At 42.9% G+C, this 18,360-nt stretch overlaps 1 protein-coding gene and 1 long non-coding RNA gene across 7 annotated transcripts in view; one reads left to right on the top strand and one right to left on the bottom strand.

Annotated features, from left to right (window-relative positions):
* Positions 1-545: 545 nt before the first annotated feature.
* On the bottom strand, positions 546-18,298 carry RANBP1 (RAN binding protein 1). Of its 6 annotated transcripts, none has more exons than XM_083590585.1 (7): positions 16,565-16,876; positions 13,311-13,447; positions 12,310-12,467; positions 11,443-11,571; positions 9,818-9,880; positions 8,028-8,219; positions 546-2,702 (listed from the first exon to the last, which is right to left on the bottom strand). In XM_083590585.1, the coding sequence occupies exons 1-7, from the start codon at positions 16,577-16,579 to the stop codon at positions 2,581-2,583; spliced, it is 816 nt and encodes a 271-aa protein (XP_083446711.1). In that variant the 5' UTR covers positions 16,580-16,876; the 3' UTR covers positions 546-2,580. The 6 variants fall into 6 exon arrangements, with proteins under 6 accessions (XP_083446711.1, XP_083446712.1, XP_083446713.1 ...); XM_083590586.1 differs by having other exon boundaries at positions 546-2,699; XM_083590587.1 differs by having other exon boundaries at positions 8,028-8,210.
* LOC310751493 overlaps positions 15,374-18,360 on the top strand; it is a 164,085-nt gene continuing 161,098 nt past the window's right edge. The window contains exon 1 of the long non-coding RNA XR_014542559.1: positions 15,374-15,441. This is a non-coding gene — a long non-coding RNA (uncharacterized lncRNA). The remainder of the gene's footprint in view (positions 15,442-18,360) is intronic.

Genomic DNA, 18,360 nt, shown 5'->3' with positions numbered 1-18,360 from the left:
TATAAAGTTCTGCTGTATGGCTTCGGTTCATTTTTGAAACATTCTCTTCCATAAAAGCATAACATGTATGAACAGACAATGTAACCCCCCCCCCAAAAAAAATCCAGTCTTGGTTCAACATTTGAAACCTCCAGATTTTACACTGGAGGCTCACAAAACTCTTCCTTCTGCGTAGTAAGTTAATACACTAACACATACAAGCACACCTTCCTTCCTCTCTGCTATAAAAAAACAAAAATGTGAAATATGTTTAACATCCAAAAAGCGCTCCAATCTCAACATGTTTTATGATCAGCAAATGTACCATATAAAAATCATGTCACCTGAATGTTTTAAACAGTTGTAAACAATCACAGGTACAAGTCAGAGGATGTGAAGAAGTATACAAATGTGTCCTGAGACAACGTATTTGAAGGAAGGCTAGGTTGCAGCAAAGAGTTGTTAGCATTGAAAAGGTCACATGGCGATGTGGCTTGTTGCCATTTTCTGTTTCTGTAACATCAATGTATATCTGATGTTATAAGAACTAAAAAAAAAAGCAAGAATGATGATTACAGTTAAATTTATTTTGAAGTTAGTTTGGTGAGCAAAATTTCTCCCTTTGACAAGATAAATCAGAATCCACTTATGGTGACTTTTACAGATGGGAGGATCTGAAGAGCAATAGACAATGCCCTTTTAACCTTCAAATGCATTACTATCATATATACTGGCAAAAGTCCTTAATAAGGGATTTGTTGAGGTATTTCTGCAGGTCTTATTCCCACCCCCACATAGAAAAGTCCGAAGAAATTCTAGCAGTCTTGACAGACTCAGCCATAAGAATCAAACATGACAAGGGCAAAATGCTACGCAGCTAACAGTATGCACAAAGAACAGGGGGGGGGGGAGTTAATCATAGAATCGAAATCCAAAACAATTATTGGAAACAGAAAATCAAGGAAGTGTTTATAATTCTAGGTAAAGACAAGAGGATGCATTCTAAATCCATTATATTAAGTGAAAGATTCGGCCACCCAGTTTCACGTGAAAAGGCTTGCATTTGAAGTGTTGTGCATACCATTACGAATAGGAAAAGCAACGTTTCACATCTACACATATGCACGCTCAATATACAGTCGATGTGTACCTGGGAGGCTCAGACCTTTAAAGACTGCATCAGTTACTCTCACCTCTCAAGTACGTTAGACAATCTATGTGTTTTGAGGAGACCCACACAGTTAACAGAAGTGGGACAGTATAAATGTATAAAAAATGGACTTGGACTGAGACAAGCCCCAATCCAGACACACACACTTGTGCAACAAAGACCTGGATACAGGAATATCATTGGCATTGTCAGCAATCATTGCCTATTTTGCAGTAGAAGTGTAAACTTGTGTGCCAAATGCAGTCAGTCGCAAACACCCTTGGCTGTTCCTACGTAGAGATCGAAAAGGACTTCCATGTGGAAGTAAGCTTCCACATAAGACTATCCTTGCAGCAAATCCTGCAACATAACCAATTTTTATTATCAGTGGCAGAACAAGTGATAGAACATCTTAGTTTAGGTACATGGCATTGAGGTTTAATGTTAAACTTCCCTATGAGTGATGCAGAGTCCTTAAATGTTGATGCTTTCCCCAAAGGATGCTAAGAGATATTCAACTTTCCCACAGCCTGAAGCCCCATTAAGATTAAGTCAATTCCCCCACCTGCAAAAAACACTGGGGTATGCTTTCATTAAGACAGCAACAAAGAACAGGATAAGTAATACACCAATCTTAATACTTGTGTTAAATGGATAGCTTAAACTGAAGATTTAAAGAGATCATAGTGAACTGGGCTTCGTGTCCCATCTATTCCGCAAATTGCGAGTGATCATAAAGCTTTCCAGACAGCACATTCTTGTTCTGCGTGGAGAAATATTTGAAATATAGTAAGGTCTTAAGCTTCATTGTTGCCAACCAGCATCACTTTCAGCCATGGCAAATTCAGAATGCATGTTCTGCCATGCTCGGTCAACTACAAAGGACCATTAGAAACCATAAGTATGCTGAAATCCATTGGAGGATTATGACATTATATTCTAAGGGGTACGCCATTTTCCGTAACAAAGTTTCACGAAACACATACGTTCACTCAAACCCCACTTACAAGGAAAATATAGAGTATCTTGTTTCATTCATTAACAGCTTTCAGTCACAGTATATGAGAAACATCTTTATTACCTGCACTTTTTCTACTGGTATAATTCAGTTATACTACATCTCATCTAAAGATATGCACTGAAAAATATAACCCAAGGTAATAATTGCAGCCACACATCTGAAGCATACAGAAAATTCAGTTCTGTCCTTTGACACCATTTTCAAACTTTTATTCACTCTCTTGGATGACTATAAATAAGTGTTTCCACTATGGAAAAGAAAGTTTAGCACAGTACATTTTCATGACTGGGGAATGGATTTTTTCTGAAGATCTCTTCAAAAAGGGCAAAAAGTTAGAAAAAAAAGTGAATGTTGTAATACAGTTCTTTATAAAGTCCCTTGTAAAAATTAAAAAATTAAGAAAAAAATAAAACACAAGGCCCAAGATGATTTATTGCTTTTCTTCAGTTTTCTCCTTGACTTCTTTCTCCGATTCTTTGATCTCCTCCTTTACAGAAAGTTCTTCTAGTTTCTCGGCAACTTTGTCAGCACTATCATTTTTTTCTGTTCCTGCTAAAAAATGTTTAAAGATATTATTAGACAGTGCGGTAGGTAATATGGAAACATGTCAAAAAGATCTGAGAGAATAATATAGTATTTTGTATGGTGTAATAATGCAAGACAGTCAGTGTGGCGAATGCTGTGATTTGAACAACAGATAAGCCAGATTCAAAGTTCCACTTAATGGGAGAGCCTTGGGAAAGCTGTTACATTTCTGCTCAGCTTACCCGAGAGGGATACTGTTGTAACATGCAATAACCCACCCTATGTGTACTGCCCAAAGTTCTTTGGAGGAAGCAGGGTAATTTGGTTAGGATAAAAGACACGCAACTACAGGCCCAGGAGGGAAGAAGGAAAAGGCATTGGTTGGTTCCTGACTTTCCAATTTCTCACAGGCAGGTCCTTATGGCACTCAGATCATAAGCAGCGGAGTTTTTAAAAAAGATACAGTGGTACCTCTGGATGCGAACGGGATCCGTTCTGGAGCCCCGTTCACATCCTGAAGTGAACGTAACATGCGACTGTGCGTCGTCGCTTCCACACATGGCGTCATTTTGAGCATCTGCGCATGCGGCGAAACCCGGAAGTAACGCGCTCCGTTACTTCCGGGTCACCGCAGAGCGCAACCCGAAAATATTCATCCCGAAGCTACTTCAACCCAAGGTTACATTATTTGAAAAGTAGAAGCTCTCTATTGCAACATGTCTATGTTTTTATGCCTTCAGGATAATCTGCAGGAAAAAGTAATGCTTCATAGTTTGAAAAATCATTAACTCAAAGGGGGAGGGGAGAATCTCCCCTCCTTACCCAAAGATTTTGAATTGCTAACCATTAATACAATTTTAATTACAAAGCAACTAGCTATTCCAGTGTAACAAAGTGCTGCAAGAAAGAAATAATTTTGGCATGTTCTGCTCTATCTATCTATCTATCTATCTATCTATCTATCTATCCATCCATATGAATTTGTATCCATGCAGAGCTATGACGCAGCTATATGAAAACCAGACACTTCAGTGAGAATAACACTTCACGTCCTGATGAGTACATAAAAAGTCAATTGAATACTAAGAGTCTCTCTTAAAAAATCCCAACGTCAAGATTTTTAAAACTGGTAACATTTCTATACCTCAAATTCATCAGTAATAATGAAGCACCTGGAATCATAGAATTGTGGATTGGAAAGGACAAAAAGGGTCATCTGTACCAAGATCAATTGAAACGGACTTCCACAAGTAGGGCAAGTGTTCACAACATCCTGGATTACTCTAGCAGGCCTAAAAAGCACCGTGACTGAATATTGCAGTCAGGCACAGAGTGAGCCTGCTATTAAGCATAAAAACGAAAATTGCTTACCTGTTAATCATGGCCCTGAACACTTGATGTAAGAGCCCTGTGCAATCAGACCAAAGGTCTATCTAGTCTAGCATCCTGTTAGGCCAACCAGATACTTATGAGAGGCTCACAAGCAGGACAGAAATCCAACAACACTCCTGCGTAACTCCCCCATTATGACTAACAGCCATTGAGAGCATCCTCTATGACTGCCTGATCCTCTTCTAAAGGCATCCGAGTTGGTGGTGATTATCACATATTGTGGTAATAAATTCCGTACCTATACAGTGGCACCTTGGTTTACAAACTTCCGGATGTCCGTTCTTAAACCAAGCGTTCTTAAACCAAGACATGCTTTCCCATAGCAGCGGGGGACTCAATTTACACTCAACAGGAAGCAAAACATGTTCTGCTTCCAAGGCAAAGTTCACAAACCAAAACACCTACTTCTGGGTTTGCAGCATTCTTAATCCAAGTTGTTCATAAACTAAGCTCTTCTTAAACCAAGGTATCACAGTATGTGTTTTGTGAAGTACTTCTTTTTGTCTATCCTGAATCTCCATCTGCGTTCTTAAGAGGAAGTCGCAAAAATTCAACTTATCCTTGATTGTGGATACTGAGCTACTTATTGGTTATCTGCCATCAGGCTGCAATCACTCATATCACAACTTCATTTCCTTATCAGCTGCTTGCAGGGCAGAGACATCCAACAAGGTGACAGAGATCCAGATGTCAAGTAATCCTGTCAATTGTAGCTGAGAGTTCCCTGGTCATAAGAACACCATGTTTGATAGTGAGTGTCCAGTTTGACTAGTGAGTGATGCGCAAGGAACTGAGATCAAGCACTGGAAACTTTTTCTTTAGAAGAGTATAGTAAGCCCCACTTGTATCAAATGGAGGAAACAGTGAGTACAGTCGTACCTTGGTTGTCAAACGTAATCTGTTCCGGAAGTCCATTCGACTTCTGAAAACATTTGCAAACCAAGGTGTGGCTTCAGATTGGCTGCACTCAACCAGAAGCTGTGTCGGACGTTCGGCTTCCAAAAACGTTTGCAAACCGCAACACTTACTTCCAGGTTTACGGCATTCGGGAGCCAAAATGTACAGGTACCAAGGCTTTCAGGAACCATGGTATGACTGTAACTGAGAAGAGATTCCTTTGCTTCCCCTCTCACATGTCAGAAACAGAAACAAGGCACAAACACTGAGGGCCATTTGAAAAGCAGAAATCATGTACAGGCAAGCCAAGAGCATCAGAGCACAATGGAATTCCCCTAAGATAAAGGATGATGTACAAGTCTTTCACTTCACATGTAACATGCCATGCCAAGGTTATCATATGAAAGACCTGCGATACCCTGGATGATCTTTATGATTTGGATAGCTGATGGCTTAAGCTTATAGGATGCTGGAAATGGAAACGGCTTCAAACATGCAGGTCCCCATTGTCTCTTTCAGCTACTGTAGCTAGGGATGGATGTAATTTGCTGTATCTCTGTTTTTAACGCGAAAAGCTATTATCCTGCCTAGGGGTGGTGAAACTACTGGTTGAGAAACATATTACTTGGAAATACTCTGAACGTAGAAGTCAGTTTTTAAGAAACCTCAGGCTTTGAGCTGTGCTTAAATTTCAATAAATTTGTTATGTACTAGAATAATTACATGCCTGGCCAAGGGAAAAGGTGCTATCTACAACACATTCCTTAATTATATAGAATTATAGAATGCATTAGTTGGTCATCCTTTTTCTGACTTATATATTTAGGAAATGTTTTGTATTTTTCTACTTTTATACAATCATAGAATTTAGTTGGAAGGGATCCAAAGGGCCATCTGCTCCAATCCCCTGCGATGCAGGAATCTCAACGAGATCATACATAACAGAAGGCCATCAAGCCTCTGCTAAAACAACCTCCAAGGAAGAAGAGTCCATCAACTCTCATTGGAGTCTGTTCCACTTTCAAATAGCTCTTATTGTCAGAATTTTCTTCTTTTGTTTAATTGGAATTTCCTCTTGTAACTTGAATCCATTGGTTCGGATCATAGCCTCTGGAGCAGGAGAAAACAAGCTTGTTCCCTCTTCCATGTGATAGCCCTTTAGATATCTGAAGATGGCAATCATAACTCCTCTCAGTCTCCTCTTTTCAAAGCTAAACATACCCAATTCTCTCAACCATTTCTCATAAGACTTGGTTTCCAGACTCCTGATCATCTTGGTTGCCCTCCTCTGCTTGTCAATAACCTTATTAAATTGTGGTGCCCAGAACTGGACTTGGTACTCCAGATGTGTTCTGACCAAGGCAAGACCAACAGAGCAGGATGAATACTTCCTTTGATCAGGACACTATGCTTGCCTAGGGAGATTTGAATTCATTTCAAGTAACTAGGTGTTCCCATGCCACCTCTTTTGCTATCATGGGCTGCAGCTCCCTCCTTGCAACATTTATTATTCTGTTATCACCAGGTTGGGCACTGCTTTTCTTTTGGGTGAAGACAGAGGCAAAGTAGGTGTTGAGCAGTTCTGCCTTCTCTGTCACCCAATAAAATTTCTCAGTGTTTTCCATCCAGAGGACCCACTACTTGCTTGTTGTTGTTCTTTCTTTGAACATAGCCAAATAAACTTACTTTATTATTTTTAACCTCTCTTGCAAACCTGAGCTTTGGCCCACCTGACCTTTTCCCTGCAACTGTGGATCCTCTCCTTTGTGATTTCCCCTTTCTTCCATTTCTTATATATGTCCTTCTTAAATCTCAGCTCATCGGTAAGCACCTTTTGCAGCTACACTAGTTTCTTTAGAAGTTTCCCACTTTTCTTGTTGGAATGGTCTGCCTTTGTATCTTCAATATTCCACTTTTTAAAAAACTCTCATTCTTCTTGGACTCCCTTCTCTGAGTATTTCTTCTCTTTGAGTATTCCTTAAGCTTTCTGACATCAGCCTTCTTAAAGTCCAGAGCACATGTCTGACTACATTCAGATTTCCATTGCCTCTTTATCATTTGTTGATCACTTCCTGGTAAGTACCAGCTCCAAGAGAGATGATCCTCTTGTTGCTTCTTCCACCTTCTTGCAGTTTCCTGCCCTTCAGCAGGTTTCTGGAGCAACACCTCCATCTCCTGTGCATAAGTGAAGCTGTTATCCTCAGTACCAGGTGTCTCCTTGTAGTCTGTAATGTCCTCTCCCTCTTTCTCAGGCTTTAATTTAAAGCTTTCCTGATCAGGTTCATAAGACTCTTAGCAAAAGCACTCTCGCCAACTGCCACAAGGTACAACCCATCACTTGCCAGACATCCTTCCTCAAAGAAGCAGAGAACATGGTCCAAGAAGCTACACCTTTCCTGACATCACCTGTGCCACCAATACTTTACTTCCAGCATTTTCCTCTTCCTGTGCCCCAATCTTCAACAGGAAAGAGTGATGAAAATACCACCTGTGCCCCAAGGCCCTTCAGCTTCCTGCCCATAGTGTCAACGTCCCTTGCTATTATGCTGAAGACTACATCTAGCAGAATCATTTGTACCCATGAATCAGAAGGGGTTGTCACTGTCAGTGGGCTTTATAAAACTTGGCAACCTGTCTGTCACATAGTGAATTGTTGCGCCTGAAGACAGTTCACCACCCAATACATCCTGTTAAACCTGCACACTGCTGCCTCTGTCCCCCTCAGCAGGGAGTCACCTACCACCAACACACTTCTCTTCCACCTCTGGGGAGTGACAGGAATTGTTCTGCACACTGCACCTTCCACCATCACTTCTATGTATTCTGAGGTCTCCAACTACTGTACTTGCTCCTCTAGCCCAGAATTGGTGTCCAAGTTGAGGGCATGGAATTGATTTTGCAGCTCCAGTGTCAAAGCATGGTTCCTGACAGTACTGCTTCTGTCTGTCATGTTCCTCCGGGCATTCGTTTCCTGCAATGGGCAATCTTCCTCCTTCCTAGGGGCACCCCACCTGTGTTGCTGTTCCAAGAGAGTCCACTCTGCTCTAACGAGAAATTCCTCACCTTGCCCAGTAGCTTGAAGTGTGGCTAGGCGGGTCTCAAGTTGCTCTATCTTCTCTTTCAGCACGGGAATCCGCTTGCACTCCTTGCAGGTGTAGTTTTCCACATTCTCAGGCATGAAGACAGACATGGCACAGGTGTTGCAGGTCACTTTAGTAGCTCCCTCGCTGTCCATGTCTCTTGGTCCTATGTACACTATAGCAAGTTAATTTTCTTATATACAGGTGTTAACAGAAAATTCTTTAGCAGTCACTGGCTGTGTTACATGCAACAATAAGTGAATAACCTTGGCTTAATAAATCATACTGTGTACATGATGCGTGCTGGTGCACAGTTCTGCTCCCGCTTCATTCCTCCCCTGACATGAACAGTTAAACAAACTAGAAAAGGAATAATTTAGAACTGTGTCCAAACCAGGCTTGTGGTTTGTTTCTCCTTATGAAAATCTTGTCAGTTCTCAGCAATTTATAAAGGTAAAGGTAAAGGTAAAGGGACCCCTGACCATTAGGTCCAGTCATGGCCGACTCTGGGGTTGCGGCGCTCATCTTGCTTTATTGGCCGAGGGAGCCGGCATACAGCTTCCGGGTCATGTGGCCAGCATGACTAAGCTGCTTCTGGCGAACCAGAGCAGCGCACGGAAACGCCGTTTACCTTCCCGCTGGAGCGGTACCTATTTATCTACTTGCACTTTGATGCGCTTTCGAACTGCTAAGTGGGCAGGAGCAGGAACCAAGCAACGGGCGCTCACCCCGTCGCGGGGATTCGAACCGCCGACCTTCTGATCAGCAAGTCCTAGGCTCTGTGTTTTAACCCACAGCGCCACCCGCGTCCCACAGCGATTTATACTGGCTAATTAGTTTCCGGGTTCAGTTCAAGCCTGAAAACCCTTAATGACTTGGGACCTGGATACCTTAGGAACCACCTTCTTTCGTGTGTCCCTTCTCACACACTCCAATATCATCTAGAACCTCGGGGACAAGACTGGTGTCTGCCAGTAGTAGGGCTTGATTTGTTTAACCATGCATGTGAAACAGATTAAGGTTGAACGCACTAGCACAGAGCTCATACAAGTACAATTTATTAAGTCCAGGCTCTTTGCTTGTTGTGAACACAGTCAATATGGCAAATGAGTTAGTCATCGCTGGATATGGAAACAATGTGTGCTGGACTTCTTATGCAAAGACCATGTATCTTGTTTATATTTCCAATTGTTCTCCAAGATTACATACTGTTTCTTGCAACTGCCATATTTTTAGTACCTTACCTGAAAGCCAGATTGTCTATCCTCAAAACAGCATATAAGAGTGTGCTAACAATGCACAACTTGCTTCTCGCTTTAGCAATAAATTGATTTGAATGAAGTTAACTAAACTTTATTTTGTACAATCAACTGCCTGCCTACTGGTTCATAAGAAGGATTTCTTAAGTGTCTGAAAGTCAGTTGCTCTGACATGCAAAAACGAGATAGCATGTCACTTTCTGACATTGCTAAGCTGTGGGGTATGATCAAGAAATTCTAAAATTAGGTAAACAGCAAGACGAGACAGTAACGCTGAAAGGTTCAGAGATGCATGTTGCTGAAGATAATGGAAAAAGGCAAGACCGCCTCAGTGCAAGCCTCTTTAACTCTTACATTTCTGCTAAAGTAAATGAGGATCTACTAGAGGGTCTAAAACGTGGCATATCGTACATATATAAAATGCTAGTTATTCTGACAGTTCAGGGGTTTTTGCAGAATTGTTTGCAGTCTCCTGACTGCAGTATTCCTTCATCAGAAGAAAACAAATTCTTACCTTTCTTTCCCTTGTCAACCTCATTTCTACATTCTTCAAATTTTGCCTTGAATTTCTGTGCATCTGTTTTAAGGAAATAAAGTATCATAAAATATGCTGCAATGGATCTAGACACAACTTAAAGTAATTAACGTTTTTTTCTCTGGTACCTCAGATTGCATAAACATTCATCCTCTTTGTATCAAGACCAGAGCTTTCCAAACTTTTGATGTTTGCAAGACACTTTTTAGACATGCATCATTTTAGGACACAGTAATTCAGTTTTACTAGCAAACCAGAGGTTAAACTATCCCATTTCCTGCCCCAGGAGGAGCATGGAGAATGTCTGTGTGACACACCTACATACTGCAGCTGACACACTAACGTATCGAGACACAGTTTGGAAAGCTCTGGTCTTAACAATGCCCAGTGGTGTAGCGTGGGTTGTCAGCACCCGGGGCAAGGCAAGTAATTTGCGCCCCCTAACCCGTGGATTTGCGCCCCCTAACCCGTGGATTTGCGCCCCCTAACCCATGGATTTGCCCTAACCCCAGATGTTGCGCCCGGTGCGGCCCGCACCCACCCCGCACCCCCCACGCTACGCCACTGACAATGCCTATGATCCACATGTACATATGCAGTCTACAGAGTATCTGAGTTTCTAGAACTGTTTATACATTTCAGTGTAAAATGCACTCTTTGATGTTTTGCTGGACAAGTAGGTGCAGTGGAGATTTGTATCGTAAGTCCTACTGATTAACTAGATCTTAAACTAGAGTTCATGTACTAGCATCACTGCCAGATTTTTCTTTAATAGAGTTAATATTAGCAAAAAGGATTTCTGATAAAGATAGCATATCAATACTTTCATAACTATCATAGAATGGAAGTTGTCAGGTGGTTTACCGTTACACTACAATATATTAGCAAAAATGACCACTTGAGGTCACTGTTGCTCAATGCTAGATAATGAAAAATGTCATTCATCAAAAAAGGCATTTTTATTCCATAGGCTGGAAAACAAGAAACAAAGGCCTGTGTCTGATTTGCTCCCCCCCACCCCCAACTTCCAAGTCCATAAAGCCAATTTCACACTATGCACAGAAAGTAAGATTGTGCTCCATTTCCCTGGGTTTACTGAATGGCTTACATGCAACAGCTAACTATACTCCTCACTGGCACACCACAAGAAGGTATCAACACAGAACCTGAAGGTTGCTATGGTAGTAAGTCAATACTTTTTATAGAAATAACAGCTACATTTGGCCAGGACACATGAGAGCAGAACACAATAACCTTTGCTTCCACTTGTTAAGAGGCAAGGATTTAAGGACCTCTAAAATCCAATCAATCCAAAAAGTAAATCCGGTATACTTAATTTGCTTGCCCACAATTTGCATGTGACCTATAATTATTATTTTTTTAATAGCCCAGACTGCCTACTTTATAGAAGTCATGAGACGTGCTCTTTAGGCCTGTCAACCCTGTTGAAGTATTAACAGAGTACTAGCACAGAAGGTAGCCTGTTTCATTACAGAAACATGGGATGCAATGAAATACAAAACATTCAGTTTACACCCACTTCACATGTCTTCATACATACACAGCAATTTTAAGTGATCGAAGTTATGTTGCTTTTAACTTACTTTCTGCATTTAAAAACCGAATTGCCAGAAGTTCTGGCTTAGGACTCTCATCTGCGAAATCAGCATGTGTATTCCACACCCATGCCCTGTCACTTCCTGCATTGGGCTTCAGCTCCATCACAGGTGTAACTAGAAAGGAAAAGCCGGGGCAGGAAGAGAGAGAAAAAAGTAGCTGGGCACAGGAAGTACTAGAGCAAACAACATAGCCTCCTTAACTGTCTGCCTGAAGATATCTACCTTATCGGCAACATAAAAGATTGTTAAAAATGCATTTAAGTTCTAGTCTAGCCTATTTATCAATGAATGCATGACTAGATTTTATTCACAATTAAGACTGCATTCTAGAATCTTGACGCTACCCTTTAGGACTAGTTTTCTGAAACCCTACTACATAGTGTGGCATGTTTTTCATGGTATTATTGTTAAGACATGTGAAAGTTTCACTGCCATTTTTGAACTAAAGAAGGTTGGGCTATAAGTGACTGGGCCCTGCGTAGTTTTCTCCATTTGCACAGCATGGTTCCCCTGCCTTGCTTAAAGCTAATTGCGTATCTTTGTGAAATATCTCATGTCTGCTTGTGGCATACTGGATTATATTTGGAGGCTGTATCTGAAGGACTTTTGCTAAGAGAAGGTAAACTACATAGCTTCTTGATCCTTTTAACCTCCAATTAAGCTCCAACATCGGACCAACTGATGATGCAGGCAGAAGCTCACTGTGCAAGTGACCTTGGGTATAACGCTTCCTTGGTAACCAGAACCAGAAGGACCTTCACCACCTTCTGTCCCTATTATTAATTTCCTTTCTTGCTATTACAGCAAAATAAGTAGTACTGTACAACAAGTGCAGTGTACCAAATCACATACTGTAATGATTTGCACAGATTTTTAGGGTTTTATCTCTCCTCATCAAGAGACGAATGGTCCCCTTCTCTTTGTGCTTCAGAAGCTTTACATCACCAGTGCCTCGTTCTTTCCATTCGGGAAGATCGTTTTCCGATGCAAAGCGGAAGAGTTTTGCTCGCCTTTTGGGGAGGGAGACACAAAATGAAAACAAGGCATAGCTTAGTTTATGCATGGGCCTTTTTACCAGATTTTTCACAGAACTGCAATCTCTTAACATGAATGCTCCATATGAATGCACATTTGATATGCTTCCCTCCCCTAGACCATTTGTTTCCCCAGTATTTTCTCTCAAAAACACACACACAAGTTGTTGTGGGGGACATACTAATCCTTACTAAAGACAGTAGTACTAGGCTTCTAGTTTACTATAGGTACATTGGGAAGAAATAGCTGTTGGAACAAGGTAGTCTCTCTTTTCATATGTGTATGTATTTTTAAAGTATTGCTTTATTTTGCACTTTCAAGTTGCTTTGGGGCATTCTGTTGTGGGATGTGATTCATAAATTCAATGAACTAACTGGTCTGAAAATTGACATTCCTTATATGATAGAAAACACTAGTTTCTGTCACAGAAAAGGAAACCAACTTTGCGCTCCTTGTTTCTAGGTAAGTGGATAACTGTTCAGTTAAAAAAAAAAAGATAGCCCTTCTATCTCACTGAGAATTGCTCACTGAGAATAAAGCCTTAAGTTGTTGAATACAGACTATCACATGTTAAAAGTATGGCCATTCGAAGATTTACATTGCCATCTAGAAAAAGACAGCTGTACTGACTCTTAAGAAAAAATCCCATAACCCAAAGCTTGGACACTATTTGCTGACATTTTGGTGGCCTAATAAAGGCATTGTCCTAGACAACATGTATGCCTTGCCAATGTACACATGCTGCAACCCAACAACACATTATTATGCCCCAACCCAAAGTTTGGAAGTCACTGACGCACCATTCTTATTGTACTTACATCTTAAAGAGTTCTTCCTCATCTTCTTCAAGAGTTTTGATCTCTTGCTCAGGAAGAGAAACTATGGGCTCAAACTGAGGGTCATGGTTAGAATCATCTACGTTGTCAGGTGCTAAGTCATGCTCCTCATGTGTATCCTGTGGAAAAAGTCACATGACGAACCTTAAAACAAAATTGCTAAGAGGCTTGTGATATTTAATTCAAAAAGACCCCCAATAATAAAAATGCAAGATCTTATGAACTTGCACATCTTAGCCATTTAAACCAATTTCTCTATTTTGGTCTGGAAGTGATAGTTGCATTCATTTTACTAATTAATGTAACAAGTATATACATCAGCCAGCCTAGGCAAGCAGGAATTCCATGCTGAGTGAGCTGGTGGAGGGGGCTCCACCCCTCCTCTAGTCTGCTTGTTAGAGGTGGCTTGCAGCCCCCACTTTCATCCTCACCACAAAGAAATGGGAGCTTTCCCCTCTTTGGAAGCCAGCAACTTTAAGGGCTGAGGACATGGTTCACTCATCCACATGCCTTTTGATACCAATGACAATGCGATGCCCATGGATTAGCTCAGTGTTAAGAACTGGTGGTATTGTTTTTCATTGGTTTTTTCCTACTCAAAGGACCAGTTTCAGAGTTGCACTGAGTGACTTGGCCTCCTGATAATTATGTTATGGGGTGTGCAACGTGCCATCTTCTCTCCAATGCTGTTTACTTATATGAAGTTGCTTGAAACAGTAATTAGGAAATTGGAGTATATTGTCATCAATAAGCTGATGACAGCCGCCTCTATTTCTCAGTAACATCTGAGTCAGATGAGGCCATACAAGTCCAGAACCAGTGCCTCAATGCAGTGATGGTCTAAAACTGAATCTGGACAAGGCAGAAGTCCTGTGGGCAGGTGGTTCCCAAGTCAGAGAACTGGAATGCTGGCCTACCCTGGATAGGGCTGCACTCTTCCAAAGGAGCAAGTGTGTAACAATGGGATGTTTTGTCAGCTTTGAACTGAAGGACCTGGTGGGCACAATGGCTAGGAGTACTCCCCCACCCCAGCTTTGGCTAGTGCACTAGCTATTATCATTTATGAACCAGGACAGCCTTGCTACTATGCCTCATGCATCAACCACCTCAAGACTGGATTACTGCAATGTGCTCTTAAGTGGGGCTGTTCTTAGGGTTGGTCTGGAAGCTACAGCTAGAGCAAAATGCAGTGGCTGGGATGCTGACTGAGCCATCCTACCATGTATATACTATACCACTCTTAAAAGCAGGTATAGGCAAACTCGGCCCTCCAGACGTTTTGGGACTACAACTCCCATCATCCCTGACCACTGGTCCTGTTAGCTAGGGATGATGAGAATTGTAGCCCCAAAACATCTGGAGGGCTGCAGTTGCCTATGCCTGCTTAAAAGTGTAGCAGTGGCTGCTAATATGAAACTAGAACAGATTTAATGCTTTGGTCTTTACCTACAAAGCCATAAAAAACCTGGGACTAACTTACCTGAAGGAGCACCTTTCTGAAAATCAACCTGACTGGTCACTAAGATTCTTGGATGAGGAGACCCTCCTAGTCATGTCACTGTCTACAGAGGCTCTTTAAACTGTGATTAGAATGTCGGTCTTTTTCAACAGTAGCACCCTCTCTGTGAAACCAGCTCCCTCTGAATACACCTACATTTATACAATTCTAGCGCTTGATGAAAACCATTTATTTTCTGAAACTTTGGCTGGGCAGTAATGCCAATTTTTAACTTACCTGATGTTGACCTAGCAGCTGCTGTTTAATCTGAATGGTGCCTGCTTGTTCTTACATATAAAAAGGCAATATAGAACAACTAGGATGCCAAGGACAGCAGGATCCTCCCAAGGACAGGGGATTGTGGTGTTAAGTTAATGTGTCTATTAGCAATGTGAGGCGTCAGAGAAGGTACAGCAGCCCCAACGTTTTTACTTAGTGATCAAAAGATGGGGGGTAGAAACCAAATCAAGGAAATACAAATATCACTATTTTAAACACAGTTTTCTCTTTGTAGAGTATGCACAACAAAGTTACTAAATTAAAACTGGTATTGTGGGATGTAAAGCGGTTTTACTGTGCTTAGTACAGTGGTACCTCAGGTTACATACGCTTCAGGTTACATACACCGCTAACCCAGAAATAGTGCTTCAGGTTAAGAGCTTTGCTTCAGGATGAGAACAGAAATCGTGCTCCGGCGGTGCGGCAGCAGCAGGAGGCCCCATTAGCTAAAGTGGTGCTTCAGGTTAAGAACAGTTTCAGGTTAAGAACCGACCTCCAGAACGAATTAAGTACTTAACCCGAGGTACCAGTGTAGCTATTTTACCTTCTGGGCCAATTGTCAAATTTTTAATTGTGCCCTCCCACTCTTTAGTTTTGTTTTCCTACCCATCCCATTTCTTCTATCATGCCAAATATATCAAACGAGCAAATTCGCATCCCCTTTTATATTGTGAAGGCCTGCGGCCTTAATGGATTCAACTGCCTCTTCCTCCAGCCAAGCGGGTGCACAGGATTGCATCCCTAGAAATACTTGGTAAGCATGGCAAGCAGCAGCAGCAGCCACCTTCTGCATCCTGTTTGAAGCCTTGTGACCCTGAGCGCGCTTTCAATGCGGGTGTTTTCTCCCCGATATTTTAAAAATTGAAATACTAACGAGAGGACATCGCTGTGACAAAACCGGGCTCTCCGAAGGAGAAGCGGGGATGGGCAGCCGAGCACGTGGGGCGGCCTCCTCCTCCTCCAGCAGGCGGGGAGGGGGGGAGATCTCAGCACACCCACACACCCCGGGCCTGGAGACAGAAAAGGGCCCAGTACACCCCCCTCCCCCCACAAAAAGAGGGGGGGAGGTTTATAGAAATTATTATAAACCCAAGGGAACGCCACGTCCCAGCAAGCGCGAATCGCGCGCAGCACGTTGCTGCTGCTGCTGCGGCGGCCCTGCCTGCGCGCCTTGGAGGAAAATAGGAGGCCCCAGGCCTTGTTAAGACCGGGGGGGGGGGTGGGGAAAGAGAAACGGCTGCCAGGCAGCGCTGAGGCAGCCCGTGGAAAGCGGGAGGAGAAATAAGGGGCGTCAACGGATTAATAAACCTGAGGTGGGGGAGGGGGGATGAGTCAAGAGGGCGGCCTAGTCTCAGGCTTTCTCTCTCCAACCCCCCCGCCCCCGGGACCTCCTTTAACTGCTCCTCGCTCTCGATTTCGAGGCTCGCCGGCGCTTTTCGTCAGCCCTCTCGAGTCTCACCTTCGTCTCGGCCATGGCGGGGGCTGGCGTGGCGTCGTCTCTTTCCTAAGGCTCGAGTGAGGCGCGTCTCTCGTCAAATGCAGCCGCTGCTTTTCTCTCTCCCGTTTCCCGCCGCGACCTTTCCCTGCCTGGCTTTTCGCCCCGTCCCGTCCGTTCGACCGACCGACCGTGCGCCCGCCTCCCGGCCTACACTTTCTGCCTCGCACGCTCCTTCAGCGCCGCTGCCGCTGCTCCGCCTCCTCCGTCGCTCGCGCTCCCCGCCCCCTCCTTCCGCCCCCCCTTGTTCCCCTCATTCCCGCAGCCCGCGCCGTTGCCGCAGGGGCTGATGGGAAAACGAGGCTCTTTAGTTCCCTCACGAGGGCTCGTGGCGCCATTGCAACGAGAGAGAGGGAGCGGGCGGAGTAGCGCGCCAGGCAGGCAAGGGAGGAGCGCGGGCAAATGAGATGACGGACTCTTTCCCCCCCCCTCATTTTTTTTAATTGGTTTTCACAACATTATAAACAAACAAACACATAAACATAAATCATAGCCTTATTAAAAATTACACTTAACATTGTCAAGTGACTTCCTCGCTTCCCCTTGGTTGAATTTCATTGCACGTCCTTTTAACGGTTTTCCAAATCACAGTTCTTAAAAAATAACATCCTTAGATCTTCACATTATGAAATTAAACATATTAATTCATCAGTTAACTTAAATAAAATCCTAAGCCAATTAAGTATCTGCAAGCTGTTTCAGCTAATTTACCTTAACATATTTAAGTGATCATTAAACTTGGAGATGACGGACTCTTTGCTGGGTCAGGCCCATGCCAACGGGCCACCTAAGCCAGACGCCTGTTGTCCTCAAGCAGGACGCGAGTGCAGTAGCGCTCTAGAAACAGCCTGCAGGCATCCTGAATGAAATTTCATTTTGTGTAGCCGGAGCCATTACGAAAGATATACAGTACAATACAAAAACACACACAAAATAAAAACCAGACATTCTGTCAGATAAGAGCTTGGCGGCCGCCCTTCTAAAGGCATTAACCATCCCCCCAAGGAAAAAAAATATTGTCGCTCTAAAAGCAAAACAGGCCATTTTTCTGAGGCAGAGGAGGACCCGTCCCCTAATAAAAAGTGAATCAAATCCCCACTCGATCTCCAAACCAAGAGACCTAAATCTTTGAAAAAAGGCCGGTCAGAAATCCTTGCAGATTGGGCAAAACTAGTAAGTAGGGCGGCAAATCTGCAGGCACGTTTATCTCTACATGAGCAAAGTTCTAAAAGTACCACATTAAAACCCACTCCGTAATAATAATAATAATAATAATAATTTTATTTATACCCTGCCCACTCTGGGCGGCTTCCAACAAATCATAAAACCTCAGGAAAACATCAAAAAAGTTATGTAGTTCTCCTTGATATCTGGGTTTTCCACAGGGAGGGCGCCACGACCCAGTGAAGAACGCACCTTCACTATGCTATTTTCGGCGCCTGCTAAAAACGTTCTTGTTTAGGCAAGTCTGCCCAGATATGTAGAAAGGTGACGTGTGTTTAATCAGGTTGTTTTCTTAAAAGCTTATTGTTTTAAAAGCTTATTAAAAGCTTATTAACTATTTGTGAATGTTTTATGGAATTGATAACCCGCCCTACACCCGGGCGTCTCGGGCCGGCTCACGCCACAGATCCTCGGCGGCTCCCGCCCCCTTTACTTAAAATGGCTGCCGCGCGTGGCGAATCCGAGGTGGGGGGGCGGAGGCGGTTGGAGGAATGAGATGTTGCATGATGGGAAAGAGCGGGAAAAGGGCGGAACGG

The sequence above is a fragment of the Podarcis filfolensis genome, assembly GCF_964270895.1.
Source record: "Podarcis filfolensis genome assembly, chromosome: 16".
Taxonomy (NCBI): Eukaryota; Metazoa; Chordata; class Lepidosauria; order Squamata; family Lacertidae; genus Podarcis; species Podarcis filfolensis.
This window is presented reverse-complemented; position numbering and strand designations above follow the sequence as displayed.